At 40.3% G+C, this 19,352-nt stretch overlaps 1 protein-coding gene across 2 annotated transcripts in view; it reads left to right on the top strand.

The window, feature by feature from the left end:
• The window catches only part of adam19a (ADAM metallopeptidase domain 19a), a 91,986-nt gene that overhangs the window by 51,638 nt on the left and 20,996 nt on the right, over nt 1–19,352 (top strand). For both annotated transcript variants that reach the window (XM_085451790.1, XM_085451791.1), the window contains 10 exons: nt 2,025–2,208; nt 3,807–3,872; nt 4,526–4,597; nt 4,898–5,064; nt 7,632–7,716; nt 9,085–9,227; nt 12,705–12,882; nt 14,612–14,701; nt 16,597–16,792; nt 17,232–17,340. In XM_085451790.1, the coding sequence (XP_085307916.1) occupies nt 2,025–2,208; nt 3,807–3,872; nt 4,526–4,597; nt 4,898–5,064; nt 7,632–7,716; nt 9,085–9,227; nt 12,705–12,882; nt 14,612–14,701; nt 16,597–16,792; nt 17,232–17,340 (1,290 nt within the window). The remainder of the gene's footprint in view (nt 1–2,024; nt 2,209–3,806; nt 3,873–4,525; nt 4,598–4,897; nt 5,065–7,631; nt 7,717–9,084; nt 9,228–12,704; nt 12,883–14,611; nt 14,702–16,596; nt 16,793–17,231; nt 17,341–19,352) is intronic.

Raw genomic sequence — 19,352 nt, 5'->3', positions numbered from 1 at the left:
CAACAAGTAACCCTGCAGTGTGAGACCAAAGTGCCCTAATGGGGTGATTTGGTACTATAAGGCAGCTGTTCCCAACCCCCGGGCCAAGGACCGATACCGGTCCATGAGTCGTTTGGTACCAGGCCGCAAAAGTTGAGGCTCGAGTGTGAAATATATGGTTTTCAGGGTTTTTATCGTTAACTTGGTTTCCCTGGGTCTTTCCCATGTTGTAATTGTGTGTCTTATTTTGAAAGAAATATTTGCATGTTACCATAGCAACCAGAGAGCATTAAAGGGCAAGAAGAGGATGTTACTCTCAATGTTGTTGCCGCATTTCAGGAGGACGCTGCTAACGGAGTTACACAATTACACAGTGATTTCGCGGTTATTATTATATTTACAAAATACCACAGTTTTTGTCTTGGTCGTATCATTTTATTTTGTTGTAATTATCCGTGACACCTTAAACGGCGGTCCGTGAAAATATTGTCTGATGTTAAATCTGTCCGTGGCACAAAAAAGGTTGGGGACTGCTGCTATAAGGTCATTAGCCCTTTAAACCCAAACCTGCAGGACACCGGCCCTCGAGGCCTGGAGTTGGACACCCTTGCTAAAAAGGGGTTAGGGTTTAAAGGGTTAAGATAAGATGGGGACTGATTATTCAGGACCTTGTATGTGAGGAGCAGGATTTTGAATTCAGTTCTGGATTTAACAGGGAGCCAATGAAGAGAAGCCAATATAGGAAAAATCTGCTTTTTCTAGCCTCTGTCAGTACTCCTGCTGCAACATTTTGCATCAACTGAAGGCTTTTCAGGGAGTTTTTAGGAAATCCTGATAATAATGAATTACAGTAGTCCAACATAGACTTAATAAATGCATGAACTAGTTTTTAGCGTCACTCTGAGACAGGATATTTCTAATTTTAGAGATTTTGCACAAGTGAAAGAAAGTAGTCCTGCATATTTGTTTAATATGTGCATTGAAGGACATGTCCTGGTCAAAAATGACTCCAAGGTTCCTCACAGTGTTACTGGAGGCCAAGGTAATGCCATCAAGAGTAAGAATCTGGTTAGATACCATAGTTCTAAGATTAATAATAAGCTTAGTTTAATCATTTTGAAACGTATATCAATCTTTTGGATTGGATGTAGTGATAAATGTCTGTATTTTAATGTCTGAGTTGGCTGGAAGTTTCACTCACATGTAACTGCTTCACTTCTTGCATGCATTACCTGGCTACAAGCACAAGTTAACTGAGTAGGCTAGTAGCAGGTCAAATTAGCTTAGCCTTAAGAACGATGATGCATCTCCTTTTGTTTGCTGGTAGTATGGTGATGCTTTAGTCTTTAGTCTGGGATGTGATATCCTTCTTTTCCTAAATGGCAAGATTGGAGGGAGGTCTGAAGAGAGCCACAGATACTTCATCCTAATTTGTTCTGCTTCATGCCGTACTAGTTTATTAATCCTTATTCCCGTGGCTGTTATATGAGCAGCTGTTGTGAAGATATGGCAAATAAAATCCTTTTGGCTACAACAGGGGTCGGCAACCTTTCTGATGATGAGTGCCATCTAAAATATTCTCAAAAGCAAATGTGCTATGTCAACCGTTGCATAAACAATAAATTTAATAACGCTGCATATCAACAGTTAAACACTACATAGAGCAACTTTATTGAACTATATTTTTTGACACATGTTGGCAAAGTGCAGATCAGCTATTTTCAAAAAACACGTTTTTATACATAACAAGAACACCAAAGGAAGCATACAACAGAAAATGCAAATGCTATTTAAGGTCTCATCACAACAGTGACATGAAAAAATAAACTGGGCCTATATGACATTGGTTAATACAGGGATGTACATGTTAATGTGAATCCTGCCCCTGCTTTGCATTTGCCGGTTGTGTTATCTGGGGATCACATTTTGTAACTCACACAGGTCTTCAGCAGTCAGACTGCTATGGGAGGCAAAACAAGTCTGTATTTTTTGTCTATCTTTGTGCTTCAATTCAAACTGCAACACTTTTTCCCCCTTTTACACAGAGGGCTGATATCACTGAATTCTAGTGACACCTACTACCTGGAGCCAATCAGCAGTGTAGATCCAGTCTACCACTCACTGTTGAGTACCATGAAGCTGCCAATTAAGGGTGGAAGCTGCTACCACACGCATCACACCACACAGCCCAACCTTTTCTCTAATTTGCTCTCATCATTTCATTCAAGGGTGAGTCTTCCAGAAATCAGTGGTACACCTTTTCTAAACCAAATTGGGTTGATTAAGTCAAAAATTACATTAGGTTTATATAGACAGATCTGGAACAGAGAAAAATAATGAATTACTCCCCCAAAAGGGAGAAAGCACAACCAGAATATGTGTAGCCACCTCAAACAGGATTTAAACCAGAAACCTTCTCTCTGTGAGCGAATTTCTAAACCACTCCACCACCATTCAGTCTATTTTGTAGCTTTCATGTCTGTGTCAAAGCACTTTCTCTAAAGGTACCACTGGCGTCTATGTTCTCTTGCTAAAAGTATTTACTTACCTGCCTTCACACACGAATTACTTGAGTGACATCTCATTCTTAATCCATAGGGTCTAATAAAACGTTGGCCATCCCTTTGCAGCTATAACAGATTCAGTTCTTCTAGGAAAGCTTTTTACGAGGTTTAGGGGTGTGACACTGATGTTAGACAATAAGACCTAATTTATTTCAAAGATGTTTCATTGGACTAAGGCCAGGACTCACTGCAGGCAAGTCAAGTTTGTTTGTTTGTTTGTGATGCAACAACAAAGAAAAGAAAAAACACAATCAAACAAAGCATAAGGAAAACAGGAATATTTTAAATGTAATTCTTCCCTCAAATTGTATCCCACATTCCTTTTAGAAAACAGATTTATAATATTGTCAGGAAGGTTGTATATTGCTTAATACATAATTTGTTCAGTGTAAAAATGAACCAGAAACCAAGAAACTCATGATCTTTTTCTATTTCCACACCATCTTTGTGAATCTGTGCTTATGAGTTAATTTGAAAATTCCCAAATAACATGATTTTAGTTTTGCTTAGATTCAATCATATTTTGTTCTTGTCAAACCATGTTGTCTTTTTGTACATTTCTAAAGCTACCATGGAGGTGCTGTGTAGCAGTCAGAGGTAGGACTTAAATACAGGACTCCAATGAAACGGTTCAACTGAGAGAGGCAGCTTTTATTTGCTGTGGAAAACTTTAAATGGAACACGGAGACGAGTCACTAATACGAGAAATGTGGAATGCAGAGACCACACCCCTGCCTCACACCCCCACTGCCCAATAAGGCCGGGGCTCTGGGTCTCTTCCACAGTGTATGTTATGTTTAGCTTTGTCGTCCTCCTGTCAGCCCCAACAGGGCAGTTGGCAGCCTTCAACTGCTTGATCATAGGGGGTTAACTGTTGACTGTTGTTGCTATTTCATATAATATAATATAATATAATATAATATAATATAATATAATCATATAAATACAATTGATTGATTCAATATTTTGTTTTTGTTTACTGCTTTAAAGGATCTCTTTTAGTGCTGAACAGTTATATCTTCATCCAGTGTTTTTCCCCATAGTTCACTGTCTAAATATGTATAATATTTCATGTCAAGTCTGTGACAGCCTTTTTACACCTTTTCTGCACATTCGTCCACTCTAATGGACTGACAAGTATGTGTCTCTTAACATTTTAGGTATTCCCTATCTCCTATCTTTGTTTGAGAGTGTTTTAGCCCATCAGTTTATGTTACTGTATTTATAAACATGTTGCTCCTTCCTTCTTCTCTTTAATGGCAGGTTAAAAGGAATACCTTGGGTACGACTAAGTACATCGAACTGTACATTGTGGCGGATAATACATTGGTAAGATGACTCATCACCTGCCTTATTCATGCCCAAGCCGATTATTCCTGTGCAACTACAGGAATAATCTACTACTACATTTGTCTGCTAAGATCAAACTCACACAGCAGGATGGACACTCAGTTACATACTAAACAATTATGTAATTCAAGATAATATGACTCTTTTATATGGACAATTCTAAGCTTATCTAGTAGTTGTACTGAGGCAAAAGTAAGTGGAGTTAGTATTTGTCTGCTTAATGTGGGGATAGATTTAGGTTGAATTGCCAGGTGGACGGACTTTCAAATGGTTGTTCTGCAGTAATTAAATACTATGTCTCAATTGAAGTACACTTTGGGCTCCTGCCACATTTAAGGCGACTGGAACACAATTCATTAAAAAATACTGACAGTATTCTCGCCAGTATTCTTCTTGATGTTTATTAAAGGGAAAAACACATTTTAGTTGTAAACCACCATCAGCATTACTAAGATCCAGCAGTGTATACAATGTTCAGAGATTCTAAGTTGGGCAAAGTGTTATAAAATATATTTACCAATAAGAAGACTGAAGTCCTCTCCCACTCTAATTGGTATCAGTCGGGATTAATTGTTTCTAAAATGTTTTACATTTTCCCCTCATGGCTAACATTCATTTATGTAATCGTGCAGTTTCAACGGCAGAATCAAGATTATGAAAAGACTAAGGCGAGGATAATGGAAATTGCTAATTATGTGGATAAGGTAAGGATGAGGGCTTCTGCTGTTCACTCCTGTTCTCCAGAGAACAGACAGTTTGATTCAACAAGCTATTGTTGCTGGGTCCACATATATTTCCTTGTCATGTATTAGTTATCTACTTTGAGATAACTTTTATGTTCTAAATCCGTAGTGATTGAAAACACACAAATACAGTACTTAATATGACTTCACCTGTCAGTAGTTTTAATATTGTGACAGTCACTAGTAATAGTTGTTGTTGTTTTTTTTTATTTGCCATTTGGAAAAATGTAGAAAAATAATATCTGTTGTGTCTATGTTCAGTTCTACAGGGCTCTGAACATCCGTGTGCCTCTCATTGGTCTGGAGGTTTGGACTAAAAGAGATCAGTGCATCATCACCGAGGAGCCAAATGCAACCCTTTGGTCCTTCCTCCAATGGAGACAGAAGCTAAAATCACGCAAGAAGCATGACAATGCCCAGTTGCTTACGTAAGAAACATACCACAGCACTGAGCCAACACCAGACATGTAGAAAACAAAATCATGTTGTTTACATCGGGTCTTTCACCTCTGTCTGAAGCATTTTTGTATTTCAAGCAGGAACTTTAAATCATTTTCATACCTGTTGGAATCAAAATAATATTTTTCTTGTCAGTTCACAGCTACCTTTTCAGTGATCAGTTGGAAACAGAGTGGATATGCCGACTGTGGTTTTTCATTAAAAAAATTGTTATACTATACAGTCAAGGGAAAAATAATGTGTCAAGTATACCCAGTGATTTAACAGTGTGTAAAACCAGTAGCAAGTAGTAACTTGCAGTAATCACTTTCTGAATGACTCTCACATCATTGTGAAGAAATGTTTTACAGTTACTCAGGAAGATTGTGACATTTTGTTAACATACCACTGAATGCCAAAAATTCAGCTTCTATCGAGGTGACTACATTTTCTCAAAAATAATTAATGAAATGATTAGCAGCACCTGGCTGTTACTTATCCTTTAAATTCCTGTGTACTCAGTTTTACACATATATGCCTCTGCATAAGGTCCTGTGAAAACATATTTTCATGACTTTAGTATACAAATTCAGTATGGCTTCATTGCTGTCTGCGGAATAAATGCTAAATTTATTTTATGAATCCATTCAAGTGGTTTACATAATAGACATTTGTTCACTTTTTCATATTCTTAGTGACTTTACATGGACTTGCATGACAAAAAATGTGACCTTTTTTTCATTGACAAGAAGTTTAAAAAAAATATTATTTGTTAAAGGTCTATGAAAGAATGTGTGACTTTCTTTTGTCAAATAAGTCAAGAATTGGGGTGGCTGTGAAACTGATTAGGCTCCAACGTTTATCTTTTGTTTATCTGAAACTGGGTCACAGTGTCAGCAGACTAAGTGGAGTATTTCCAGCAAGCCTTTACAGTGTTGTGATACAATACTGCAATGGCAGGAAGTAATATCTCTTATTTCAACCACCTACAAATTATATTTTTAGTATTCTTAGAATTTACTGCTCCTATCACAAGACGACAAAACAAAAAAACAAGAGGAGAAAAACAACATCCAGGACTCAGACTCTGTAGAGGCTCTCTCAGTGAGGCCTGTGATTAAAATCACTGTTATTCTTCATTTTTAATTCAACATATTTATTGTTTATGTATTTTATTTATATTCAACATGCCAGTATTGAGCAATTGAGCCAAGCCAACTTTATTTATAAAGCACTTTAAAAACAGGGAGTACTGACCAAAGTGCTGAACATAATTCAGTTCAATTCAATTTTATTTATACACAACAACAGCAGCCTCAAGGTTCAAGAGAAGTAAGCCAGGATAAAAGAAATGCTGTGGAAGAGAGCCAAAAGATTAATAAAATATAAGTACTATAAATAAAATACATAGTAAAAAAAACCAGTAAAATTATAGAACATCAATATCAAAATGAACATTCTAGACTGGGTTTAAAAGCCAAACCGAAAAGGTCGGTCTTTAGACCAGATTAGAAAACACAAGCAAAACTTTAATCATGATGGAGAGGTGATGGCATCTCTGACCATGTTCAGTCTAATAAATCAGGGAAGTTGAGCAGGTGCAGGTTCAGCAGCATGTCTGAATGTAATACATTTAATTATTACATTTTTGTTGTTAAGCATTTTCACAGCGACTCTAAAGTGGCCTGCCGTCTGTCACTGCCATTTGTGTTTGTGTTTGTGCTGTTTCTGGCACTTGTTACTCAAATAGTAAAATCAATAATATTGGATCACCATTCACGGGGGAAACGCAGTGGTAAGCTGGAAAGTGGACATCTTCGTCTGCTTATGGATTGGCTCATCGCCTCTTTCCTTCCCGGTCTACACCTGGTAGGTACCTGCTGCCGGACCCAAAGAGCTATTCCGGCTGTCACAGCCCCGTTGCTTGGCACCAGAGAAAGCACCAGGTGATCCAGGAGAGAAGGACAATTGCTGCCTAAGCATCATAACATTGGTGTAACCTTGGTGTAACACTCCCACTTTCCCATGTGGTTACTTGGGAAAATGAATTACCCATCCATGCATTATACTGTGAAAGCATCCGATGTAACAGGATTGATCTGTAATTGTTTCACTGAATATCAAGCTCAGGAGAATTGTATTAAATCAGTTGCGCTCAACCTCTGTGATGTTTAGACCTGGGCTGATAATTAGCACAGTGCCATGTGTCTCTGCACTCACCATTGTATGATGAGCCTCTGGCAGTTGGTTAATATATAAACTAATAAATGCTTATAAAACAAACAAAAGATTTTGCTTCCAATAGAGCAAAAAACTCAAAATAGTAGCAGGAGCAGCACAAATGTTAATTAGAAAAATGTAGACTCGGTGATTAGATGTGCTGATACATTAGGATCTGTTTTGTTTTCATTATTCAGTCAGAGCTTGATTCTGTTTTAGCATGCCAAGAGACCAACTGCATTCAGTGCATCCACTGTGGACCCCGAAGTGAACAGGAAGAAGGTTGAGGTTAAGTCATAATTCACTCTGTTTCTCGTGTTTTTTCTCTGTGTGAAAGGGGTGTGACATTCAAGGGGACAACTATCGGCATGGCACCACTGGAGGGGATGTGCAGCCTGGAAAACTCTGGAGGCATCAATGTGGTATGTGGAAATACATTTCTACTTTTCTTTCCTTCTTCCTCCTCTTTTTCTCTGTCTTCACGTCATGTAATTTTTTCCTGCTCGCTTCACTGTCTGTTTTTGGGCATGGAGAGTATCCACTGAAATATCACTGACCATCTTATTTGTATTATCAGATGGTCAATGATCCAGGTTAAAAGCCCACTAATTAACAGGCTTATATAAACAGGTAAATTACAAATCCAGAGGGTTTTTTTTCTAATTTTTAGCTTTTTCATTTTCTTATAATAATTCACAGCTGACATCATTCTGCTTTCTAGCAACAGCTGAATTCAAAAGAAAAACTTGCTGTACTGCTCAGATAGCGAGACAGCCGCTGCTCCTAGAGAAGCCTTTAGTATCTGACTCAAAATAAATGTTGTTGATGTACCCCACATATTATTGGGATCACTGCAGTCTGAAATAATGGAATAAAAATCCCAAAAAAGTTTATTCTGTTCACCTGGACGTAGCGTTTTAAGTGGGAGAAACATTTTGTCACTCATCGAAGTGATGATAAATGAGCCGCTCAGTCTCAGCTGACTGCAGGTTTCCCTAACCTTTTAAACCATACATACTGACTGAAACTAGTACAACTGGCAAAAAATGGGCTATGAGGTCAGTTTCTTCATTAATATGCAAATTGTCATGACCATTTCCGTACCTGGTTGACTGAGCATCCATTTAGACACTAGAAAAATAATTTTATTTTGTTTATCAAGCTATTGTTAATGGGACATGGACATGCCCACGAATTGAGGCATGTGTAAACCGTGTGTAAATCGTATGTGCGTGTTATGCCTGTTGATGTCTACATTATTTTCTGACATGAAATTTTGAGACAGGAGAAAGTACTGGAGATGGTTCTTTGGTATTAACGAACTGTAATATAGAAGTTTTAAAAAAAATCAAGAGCTCTGTGTGTTGCGAGTCTTCTAGGCTTAGCACCCCTCTGGCCATGCTGGAAACACACTCACTCATTTTGTTACTTTAATAAAGATATAATTTAATGTATGTTAAAAGTAACAAATTCATTCTTTAAACATGTCAGTTTGAAAAGTTAACAATCAAAAAAATAATATATCACTGAAAAAGGAACACAAAGTTAGACAATCAGTCAAACAAATACAAATTTATAACCAGGAGTTTTGAGATACAACATACAAATCCACAGTTCAACTTTTAACTTAGATGCACTAAAATCATTTTAATAGACTTAACAATAACCATAATAACCTGGCCCAACCATGAAGTCAGCTTACTTTGACACACCCATATTAAATTAGTTTGAACATATTGTTGATAGACTGCATCACATAAGTGACAGCTCCTTTTGTTATTCCTCTACAGGACCACTCAGAGCTGTCCATTGGTGCTGCAGCCACCATGGCCCACGAGATTGGCCACAACTTTGGGATGAGCCATGACCATGACAGCTGCTGTGTGGAGGCCACTGCCGATCAAGGAGGCTGTGTGATGGCCGCTGCCACCGGGTTAGCCACGAGCTCTGCACAGGACTAAAGAAACATCCTAGTCACCCTCAGATGTTGTTACTAACACCTTGATTTCAACTCAAGTCAATTTTATTTATATAGCACCACAACAGCAATTCCCTCAAGCTTCCTTATAAAGACCCTACAATAATATAGTAAACATGACAAGGACGTGGCAACAACGAAAGGAAAAAACCTTTTAACAGGAAGAAATGTTTTATAGAACGAAGCAGCCATAACACACTGACACATTACATTACTTGACACATGAAAAACAGTTCTAGCTGCTGAAATACTAGCATGGCTGTTTAACAAACTATTCCCTTGATAATTTTTTATTAGATTTTTATATTTTGCCTTTGAATTTGTTTTTCTTGTGTTGTCCTGTAAATAGGTACTACAAATCTGAATGAAGGAAAACAAGTATTTGTGTGAAAGACTTTGTTCCTTGATAAACATGATAAACAACTTAGTTCAATAAAAATTACAATATAACAAACTGACATAATACAATACAATATCAGACAGAAAGCGTAGAATCAAAATATCATGTAAGCTTTTCACGGTTTACAATAAGTAGCAGTGGCTATAGTGGAGCTAAACTGAAACCTAAGGATTGCTTTCCTCCAGCACTGTCTAAGACAGGGGTCTCAAACCCGCGGCCCGGGGACCATTTGCAGCCCACGTCACCCCTACTTGCAGCCCGCATATTGAGGTGAAGAAATATATATATATACACTCAACAAAAATATAAACGCAACACCTTTGTTACTGCTCCCATTCCCCATGGGATGGACGTAGAGACCTAAAATTCATTCCAGATACACAATATAACCATCCCTCCCAAACAGTGGTCACAAATCAGTCCAAATGTGTGGTAGTGGGCACATCTGCTATATTGAGATAATCCATCCCACCTCACAGGTGTGCCACATCAGGATGCTGATCTGACATCATGAGTAGTGCACAGGTGTACCTCAGACTGCCCACAACAAAAGGCCACCCTGGAATGTGCAGTTTTTTGCGCTATTGGGGGTCTGGGGACCCAGAACCGGTCAGTATCTGGTGTGACCACCATTTGCCTCATGCAGTGCAACACATCGTCGCATGGAGTCTATCAGATTGTCAATTGTGGCCTGTGGAATGTTGGTCCACTCCACTTCAATGGCTGTGCGAGGTTGTTGGATATTTGTGGGAACTGGTACACGCTGTCGTATACGCCGGTCAAGCACATCCCGAACATGCTCAATGGGTGACATGTCCGGTGAGTATGCTGGCCATGCAAGAACTGGGACATTCTCAGCTGCCATCTGCCCTGAACAATGTGAACCATGATTCATCCGTGAAGCGCACACCTCTCCAACGTGCCAGACGCCATCGAATGTGAGCATTTGCCCACACAAGTCTGTTACGGCGACGAGCTGGAGTCAGGTCAAGACCCCAATGAGGACGACGGGCATGCAGTTGAGCGTCCCTGAGACGGTTTCTGACAGTTTGTGCAGAAATTGTTTGGTTGTGCAAACCAATTGTTCCAGCAGCTGTCTGGGTGGCTGGTCTCAGACGATCTTGGAGGTGAACCTGCTGGATGTGGAGGTCCTGGGCTGGTGTGGTTACACGAGGTCTGCGGTTGTGAGGCCGGTTGGATGTGCTGCCATGTTCTCTGAAACGCCTATGGAGACGGCTTATGGTTGAGAAATGAACATTCAATGCACGGGCGACAGATCTGGTTGACATTCCTGCTGTCAGCATGCCAATTGCACGCTCCCTCATTGCTTGTGGCATCTGTGGCATTTTGCTGTGAGACAAAACTGCACATTCCAGGGTGGCCTTTTGTTGTGGGCAGTCTGAGGTACACCTGTGCACTACTCATGATGTCAGATCAGCATCCTGATGTGGCACACCTGTGAGGTGGGATGGATTATCTCAATATAGCAGATGTGCCCACTACCACACATTTGGACTGATTTGTGACCACTGTTTGGGAGGGATGGTTATATTGTGTATCTGGAATGAATTTTAGGTCTCTACGTCCATCCCATGGGGAATGGGAGCAGTAACAAAGGTGTTGCGTTTATATTTTTGTTGAGTGTATATATATATATATATATATATATATATATATATATATATATATATATATATATATATATATATCCAGCAGATCCCGGGAATAACATCGGAGATCTCTGTCCAGAAGAGCGCAGTCCTGGGAACAGCTAAGATACTGCGCAGGACCCTCAAGCTCCCAGGCCTCTGGTAGAGGACCCGAGCTTGAAGGATAAACCGCCCGCAGGGGCGTGCTGGGTGTTTTTTATATATATATATATATATATATATATATATATATATATATATATATATATATATATATATATATATATTATTTAAAAAAAATGATTTAACATGAAGGCAATATGAGCAGTGTTACAGGCATAGCCCTTTGTGACAGTGTATGGACAGTGTAGTCCGTGCTGCAAGGAGAATGTGTGGGACTGCCCCTCCCTTTGTGTGTGTGTGTGTGAGTGCGAGGCACGGAGGAAAAGGAGAGTTGAAAAGTACAAGTTGCTACTGGTGAGAAACAGAAGATGAAAGCATGTAAATATAATAATAACCACTGCAAGTGTAGAGTGCCTGACGAGCCCAGTTGTAAGTAAACTGTTAAGACTCGTCTATACACGGTTTGTGTTTTCCAATAACGTTCAGTCATAGGTTTTTTTGTCATATTTAAAATAAACAAAAACACTAAATTTTTGGAAATATTTGTGGACTTTCCCTCTGATGAGATGACAGTGCCAGCAGTGGCCCCCAGCTCCTCTGAGTTTGAGATCCCTGGTCTGTCAGCTTATACACGTGACTAGTTTACAAAGGAAGTGGCTTAAAAGTCTAGGCAATAGCTGAGAAGGCCACGGGATTAAGATAAGTGCAGAACTGTTCTAGAGTCAGTGCATCTTCTTTATATATCACCTTGATGATTATGATGACCATGGATTTAGCCTCTAGATGAGCATCTATGTTGAGAAGAGGGAGGTAGCTGAATAGTACTTGGAAGGTGTTTTGCCCATGCACGCTTTTTCCTTCTTTTTTTCTTACACCCATGTCCAAGATTACTGTGGTAGTCGTACATTCAATATTAATGGTTTCTGTGATGGGAGCAGGGATGGTAAAGAGCCATGTTTAAGCCTAACTGCAAAATATATTAAAATACTTCATCATTCACAGCTTCACCTTTGTTTTTTTATCTTTGAAAAAAAAATAGTTCAAGTTATACAAAGCAGTAACACACAGCTCATTCAGAACCTGTGACCTCTGTCTCTCACATGCTCTCTCTCTCCCTCTGCTAATTGCTAATGACTTAAATAGTATATCAGTCAAAATACTTACAGATTGAATAATTGTAAAATGTACAAATGCATGCATAACATTGATATTTTTTTACTTTCTGTTCAATGTTAATAATATGATAATGTCCCTGTCCAGGCACCCATTCCCTCGAGTCTTCAGTTACTGCAGCAAACGCGATTTGGACCGCTATTTCCAGAAGGGAGGGGGCATGTGCTTATATAACATTCCCAACATGAACGATCTGGTGGGGGGCAAGAAGTGTGGCAACGGCTTTGTGGAGGACGGAGAAGAGTGTGATTGTGGAGAACCAGATGTGAGGACAAGTATTCAATTTGAACTTATATTAACTTTCCCTACCAGATAAAAGGATAAATAAAGCAGAGGTGGGAAACTCCAGGCCTCAAGGGCTGGTGTCCTGTAGGTTGCAGATATATCACCCTGGGTCAATACACCTGCATCGAATGATTTGTTCATTACCAGGCCTCTGGAGAACTTCATGACATGTTGTGGAGGTCATTTAGCCATTTGAATCAGCTGTGTTGGACCAAGGACGCATCTAAAACCTGCAGGACACAGGCCTGACCCCTGCAATAAAGTAATGCATTATGTTTAATTCTCGTAAGTTAAAAAACTTTTTTGATGCTCATTTACTTTTTGTAACAGCTTTAAACCTTGGTTATGATTTACTTGTCCTATTATTAAATTATTTTGCAGACAATTGTCAGCTGATTTTCACACAAAACTTAGCTGAAGAGAAAATATCCAACTTTTGACAAAACCATCTCATCATCATGTCCATTCTGTAGTTTTTTCAGCTTTTAAAAACAGATGAAATGCTATGCTATGTTGTTATAGATAATCGGATTTTTAATTGTCATACCACTGTGCAGAGTTCTCATCTTTGTCGAATGTAGGTTTAAATAGAAGAGAAAAGCCAGAGTATTCTTATTATGAAAGTAATGACTTCACATCACTGCATTTCAGATGCATTTATTTACTGTATTGTTTAAAAAAATTAAACAGCACTTTTTTGAGACTGTGATACGACGCCCACTGCGGTGGCTGTACCTCAGGAGGTAGAGCAGATCATCTACTAATCAGAAGGTTGGTGGGTTAGGTTATCCCTAACCCTAAAGTTGGCATGCCTTAGGCATGAGGTTAACCCCAAGTCTGTTTCCGATGCATCCATTGGAGTAAGGAGTAATGTTAGATAGAAAGCACTTCTGCATAGAAATAGTGCTTGTGCCCATTGTGATTCAGCATACAAGCCTTTGTTAGGGAGTATGGATGTACTGCGATCACTGTTGTTTTCTACTGGTGCCAAAAGCGGTGGTCCACTGACAGTCTTGAAAGAAAATAAGGAGACTTCACACACACTTCTATACTTATTCACCACTATGCTAGTACTAATGCAGCTAGTTCATGTTATTTACACCAAATATTGATCCCGTCATCTGAATGTCAAAGTGGAAATCAAGACTCGAGTCCTGATTTCGGTGAGTGGATTAAAAGTGCGTTTTTAAGCCTTCCTTATGTGCAGATAAGATAAGATAAGAAGAACTTTATTTATCCCGAGGGAAATTCTTTTGTCATACACATTGCAGTCACACATTGCTCAACAATTTTGGAGCCGCAACTGCGAAGGCCTGTCCCCTCGAGTATCCATTATGTCTTTAGAACAAGGAAAAGCATTTGGTCTGCTGACCTGAGAGAACGAGGCAGAACAAGGCAGCAGCTCAGACAGATACTCTGAACAGAGAAGTATGTGTGTGTGTGTGCGTGTGTGTGCGCGTGTGTGTGTGTGTGTGTGTGTGTGTGTGTAGTTGCTTTTGCTTATTGGTTAAATATAGTTCTTTTTACATAACTGAGCTTACTCTGTAAAAAAGGTGATTAAACATAACCTTCAAATCATTTATGAAGTCCGTTTTATTCGAATCATTAAAGTTAAAGCAGAGGTTATTATTTTATTATTATTGTTTTTCGTTATATACGCTTCAGTGTTTAAACCTTGATATTGTATGTTATTGTATGATTGTCAACAGGAATGTGAAAACGACTGCTGCAATCCCAATAACTGTACCTTGAAGGAGGCGGTCCAGTGTGCCCATGGAATGTGCTGCGAGGGGTGCAAAGTAAGAGAAAGCCGAGAAAGACAAAGCTGATTCTGATGCGTCGGGTCTGTGTTTACATCTTTGTGTGGAATCCGTGTACCTGCTCTCATCTGCTGTTTGGTTGTTGTTGAAATGGTTTTGTGAGCTTTAATCTGAGAATCTGGCGTTTATCAGAATCAGAATCAGAATGGGGTTTATTGCCAAATGTTGAGCAGGTTTACAACATTAGGAAATTGCTGCGGTGCTTCAGTGCAAACATGCTGTCATAAATAGCACTTAAATAGACATGGAAAAAAATAAAAGTAGGGATAAGAATTAAAAGTGCTACGTGGAAAGATATGTGCATGAGATATACATGAGATATATACATGAGAATAAGAATTAAGAGTGCTATGTTGAAAGATATATACATGAGTGCAGGTGGTGATCAGTGCCAAACATAGAATGATGCAGTGACACAGCGTAGGGTCATGTGTTAGTGGCGGGTACAGTCATATGGTTATTGTTCATGTGTCCAACAGCAGAGGGGAAGAAACTGTTCTTATGGCGAGAGGTTCTGGTGCGAATGGACCGGAGCCTCCTGCCTGAGGGGAGCAGGTCAAACAGACTGTGTCCAGGGTGAGAAGGGTCAGCTGAGATCCGAGCTGCACGCCGCAATGTCCTGGAGGTGTACAGGTCCTGCAAAGATGGGAGTCTGCAGCCAATCACCTTCTCAGCAGAGCGCACAACACGCTGCAGTCTCTGTTTGTCCCTGATAGTGGCTCCAGCGTACCACACGGTGATGGAGGAGGTGAGGATGGACTCGATGATTGCAGTGTAGAACTGCATCATCGTCCGTGTTGGCAGGTTGAATTTCTTCAGCTGCCTCAGGAAGTACATCCTCTGCTGGGCTTTCTTTCTTGTTTATGGCAAAACACAGTTATATTTAAAAGTTGATTCTGGATTTAATGAATTGATATCGCTTTATTCAAGCTACTCACCTCCCACTTCCACCTGCACTTTCAACTGGACCACGGCCAATCAGAGAGGTCCCGCCCCTGACTATCTCTGATTGGTTTAGTCCACGATAGGGGCATGATGTGTGTCTGTTGTTGACCACAGGGAAGGTTGCAGATTTTTTTTTTTTTTTTTTTTGCTACCTGAACAGTTGGTCGCACAGGTGCAACCAAATATTTTTTTTTTAGTCGCACCACTGAAAAATTTGGTCGCACTCTAGAGCCCTGTATTTGTTGTCTTGTGAGTATAATGGTTAACACACTCGCCTTACAAGTGAAGGATTAGTGTTGCAAGATAATCTCGTGTACTCCAAGTGCAGGTCCCGAGGTTGGATAAATGGTAGGGCTGTGTCAGGGGATGTGGGTTAAAAATCAGGTCCAAATCAGATGTGCTGGTCCATCCATTGTGGCAACAATTTGTTTGTTCTCCTTTATACGTTTGCATTTTAAACCTAATGGTTTTACTTAAAAACTCTTTTAATACTGTTTTTAGTTTTTCTTCTCATTTAGACTAAAGAGTATTTCATATAAACATTGGTTCAAATAACTATTTGTAATGTGTAAGTGTGCTTTTAGATTTAAACCACCTCCAGGATTTTGTTTTTTACATCAACAATGAACACACAAAGATATTTTCTAGAAAAAAGCTTTCATAAACCTTCTGTATATTGCCTACCCCTATGGTGATGGGAGGTAGAGCTGTCATTTGCTTGGGAAAATCTGTTTGCTTTGGGAAAATTCTAGTTAAACGCATCAGAAATCAAATTTGAAGTATTTGTAGGCAGATATTTACACTTTAATCCTTATATGTAGAAGGCTTCAGTGTGCATCATTTTGCTAAGTATCACTAAACTAAAGATGCTTCTCCATGTCTTGTGCTCCTTTCCTCCTTCCTCACCCTCTGTTCCCTACGCATGTCAGTTGAAGCAGGCGGGTACCATGTGCCGGCGCCCAGCAGGAGCATGTGACCTTCCAGAATACTGCACTGGGGCTTCTCCTTACTGCCCTGCCAACGTTTACCTGCTGGATGGCTCCTCTTGTCAATACGGAATGGCCTACTGCTACAATGGCATGTGCCTCACCCATGAACAGCAGTGCTTGCAGCTCTGGGGCTACGGTAATGAAAATGGTTTTACATGCACTTCATCACCTCCCTCAATATGACATTAATTTACTGCACATGCCTATAAACCACTAAGTCTTTGTTGAAGGTCAGTATTTAATAAAACTACAAATGAAATGTCTATACTGTCAGCTTACCAAGGTTAGTTAGTTGACATTGTATTCCAACTTACGTTTCCTAAAAGTGATGTCTTCAATTTCTTGTAACTCTTCCGTCTAGTCATCCAAACATCTGTGTTCTCTTCTCAGGAAGTTTAGTACATAGTAAATAGCCTGGTACTTGGAAAGGTCTATCCTTACTTTCACAAAGCACTCAAAGCACCAAACATTCACATATCCTTACATTTCTAATGTTACTCAACTTTTGATGTAGTGACTTTTGCCTTTGGGGTATTTTGGGAAAATAGAGTTAATTGGGTATGATATGTTTCCAGGAGCTCAACCGGCCCACGATGTCTGCTTTGAAGATGTCAATGCAGCAGGAAATGATTTTGGAAATTGTGGGAAAGATGAATATGGCACCTATGTGAAGTGTAAGAAAAGGTAAGTGAAGCTTCACATATCAGGTATCACCGCATGTGTTAAATAGCATCAGCTATTTACCGTAGGGTTATCCACACTGATAACAGATACAACTAATATTGGAAATGCTTTTGTTGAACATATCTTTACAGTACTATACTTTGACACATCATGGAGCCACACAGCTTTCAAATGTAGTGTAACAGTTTATTTTTAGTGTGTCAAAGAGTCTGATGGCAGCAGAAGGAACAACCTGCTGTAACGTTTCCTCAGACAGCCTTTCGTCCTGGGAGCTCAGCCACATAGCTTCCTGGTCGGCAACTCGACGCCTTTGGATAGCTTTCCAGCTGTTCCTGCACACACACACACACACACACACACACACACACACACACACACACACACACACACACCCTCTCTGGTCCTCAGCATCACTACAAAAAGAGAGAGCGTTCGTTAGTGAAATCCCCTCCACCTGGCCCTCAGCTTCCCTGTTCCCTGCTGCAGCACGCCTCCACTGCAGCAGAGCCAGGGACCACACCCCTGCCACCCACCCCCACCACCTGACTGAGGCTGGGGCTAGATCCTGCCGAACCTACTCCCCCACCGGGAGGAAATCGGCCACGACCATCTGCCTTCCCGACCTGTGGACCACCTTGAACTTAAATGGGTGCAAAGCCAGATATGAGGGTAGAAACAGAGTTATGATGAATATTAAGATAAATATTAAAATAAATAGATGAATATAGCAATATAGGTAAAAACATGTGGGCAAATATGTCATGGTGTACAAAAGTGATGGGGTGCATCAAAGTGTCATTAATACTGTTCCACATGTGTGGATCTGTGGATGAGTTAAAGAGTCTGATGGCAGCAGAAGGAACGAACTCCTGTGATGTTCCTGCGAGACTGCGAGGTTGAAGGAACCTGTTGCCGAAACTGCTCTTCAGATTGTCAGGTGTGTTATCAAGGGGGTGGGAGTCATTGTCCATGACTGCCAGCATTCTGTCACTGATCACCTCCTCCTCATGCCAACAACAGACGGATAAAACATATAGAGCAGGCTGCTGCATACATTGAAGGAGCTGAACCTTCGTAAAACCCTTTTTGTAGGCAGCTCCGTGTCCAATCCAATAATGGCCGTGTCATCAGAGGCTTTCTGGAGGAGACAAGTTTTTGTGATGTACTTGAAGTTGGCCGAGTAGATGGTGAAGAGGAAAGGGGACAGAACAGTTGATTGGGATGCTCCTATTTTGCTGTTAAGACTCTCTGACACACAGCTCTGCAGTCTCACAAACTGTCGTCTGCCTGTCAGGTAGTCGGTGATCCACTGGACCAGTGGAGCCTCCGCCTGCATGTTCTCCAACTTCTCTCAGCAGCCCTGCCTGGATCGTATTAAAGGCACTAGAGAAGTCGAAGAACATTATCCGAACTGTGGTGTTGGGTCTGTCAGGGGAGGAATACCCTCTCTGCAGCAGATGTATCACTGCATCATCCACCCCTAAGTGGGGCTGGTATGCAAAGTGCAGAGGGTCTTGCTCACAAGGAGTCTGAGGTGTTCCAGGATAAGCTCTCTGTAACTTTCATAACATGAGAGGTTAGTGTTACAGGCCTGTAGTCATTTATTGCCCTGGATGATTTTCTTAGGCACTGGGACCACTCGTGATGTTTTCCATAGCACTGGGACTCTCTGGAGGTGCATACTCAGGTTGTATAGGTGATGAATTATTCCACACAGCTGGCTAGCACAGGCCTTCAGCATATAGTAGTATATAGAGCAGTTACTTTAGACTCTAAGACCAGATTGACCAACCTGTGCGCCTCCTGGATTGATTACAAGAAAGCCTATGACATAATGCCCCACACATGGATACTAGATTGCATTGAACTTTACAAGGTCAACAGGATCCTTGGACTCTTTAAGAAAGCTGCTGATCTCAAACCTGCACAGCATCTGCTTTAAACACTAAATGTAGTTAAAGATCTTCACTTGTATGTTGATCTGTAATTATTAGAGATGGACCGATCCGATA

This window comes from Copadichromis virginalis, linkage group LG3 (assembly GCF_057382275.1).
Source record: "Copadichromis virginalis isolate Kocher_CV1m ecotype Utaka linkage group LG3, C_Virginalis_male_GT1.1, whole genome shotgun sequence".
NCBI classification, from domain to species: Eukaryota; Metazoa; Chordata; class Actinopteri; order Cichliformes; family Cichlidae; genus Copadichromis; species Copadichromis virginalis.
This window is presented reverse-complemented; position numbering and strand designations above follow the sequence as displayed.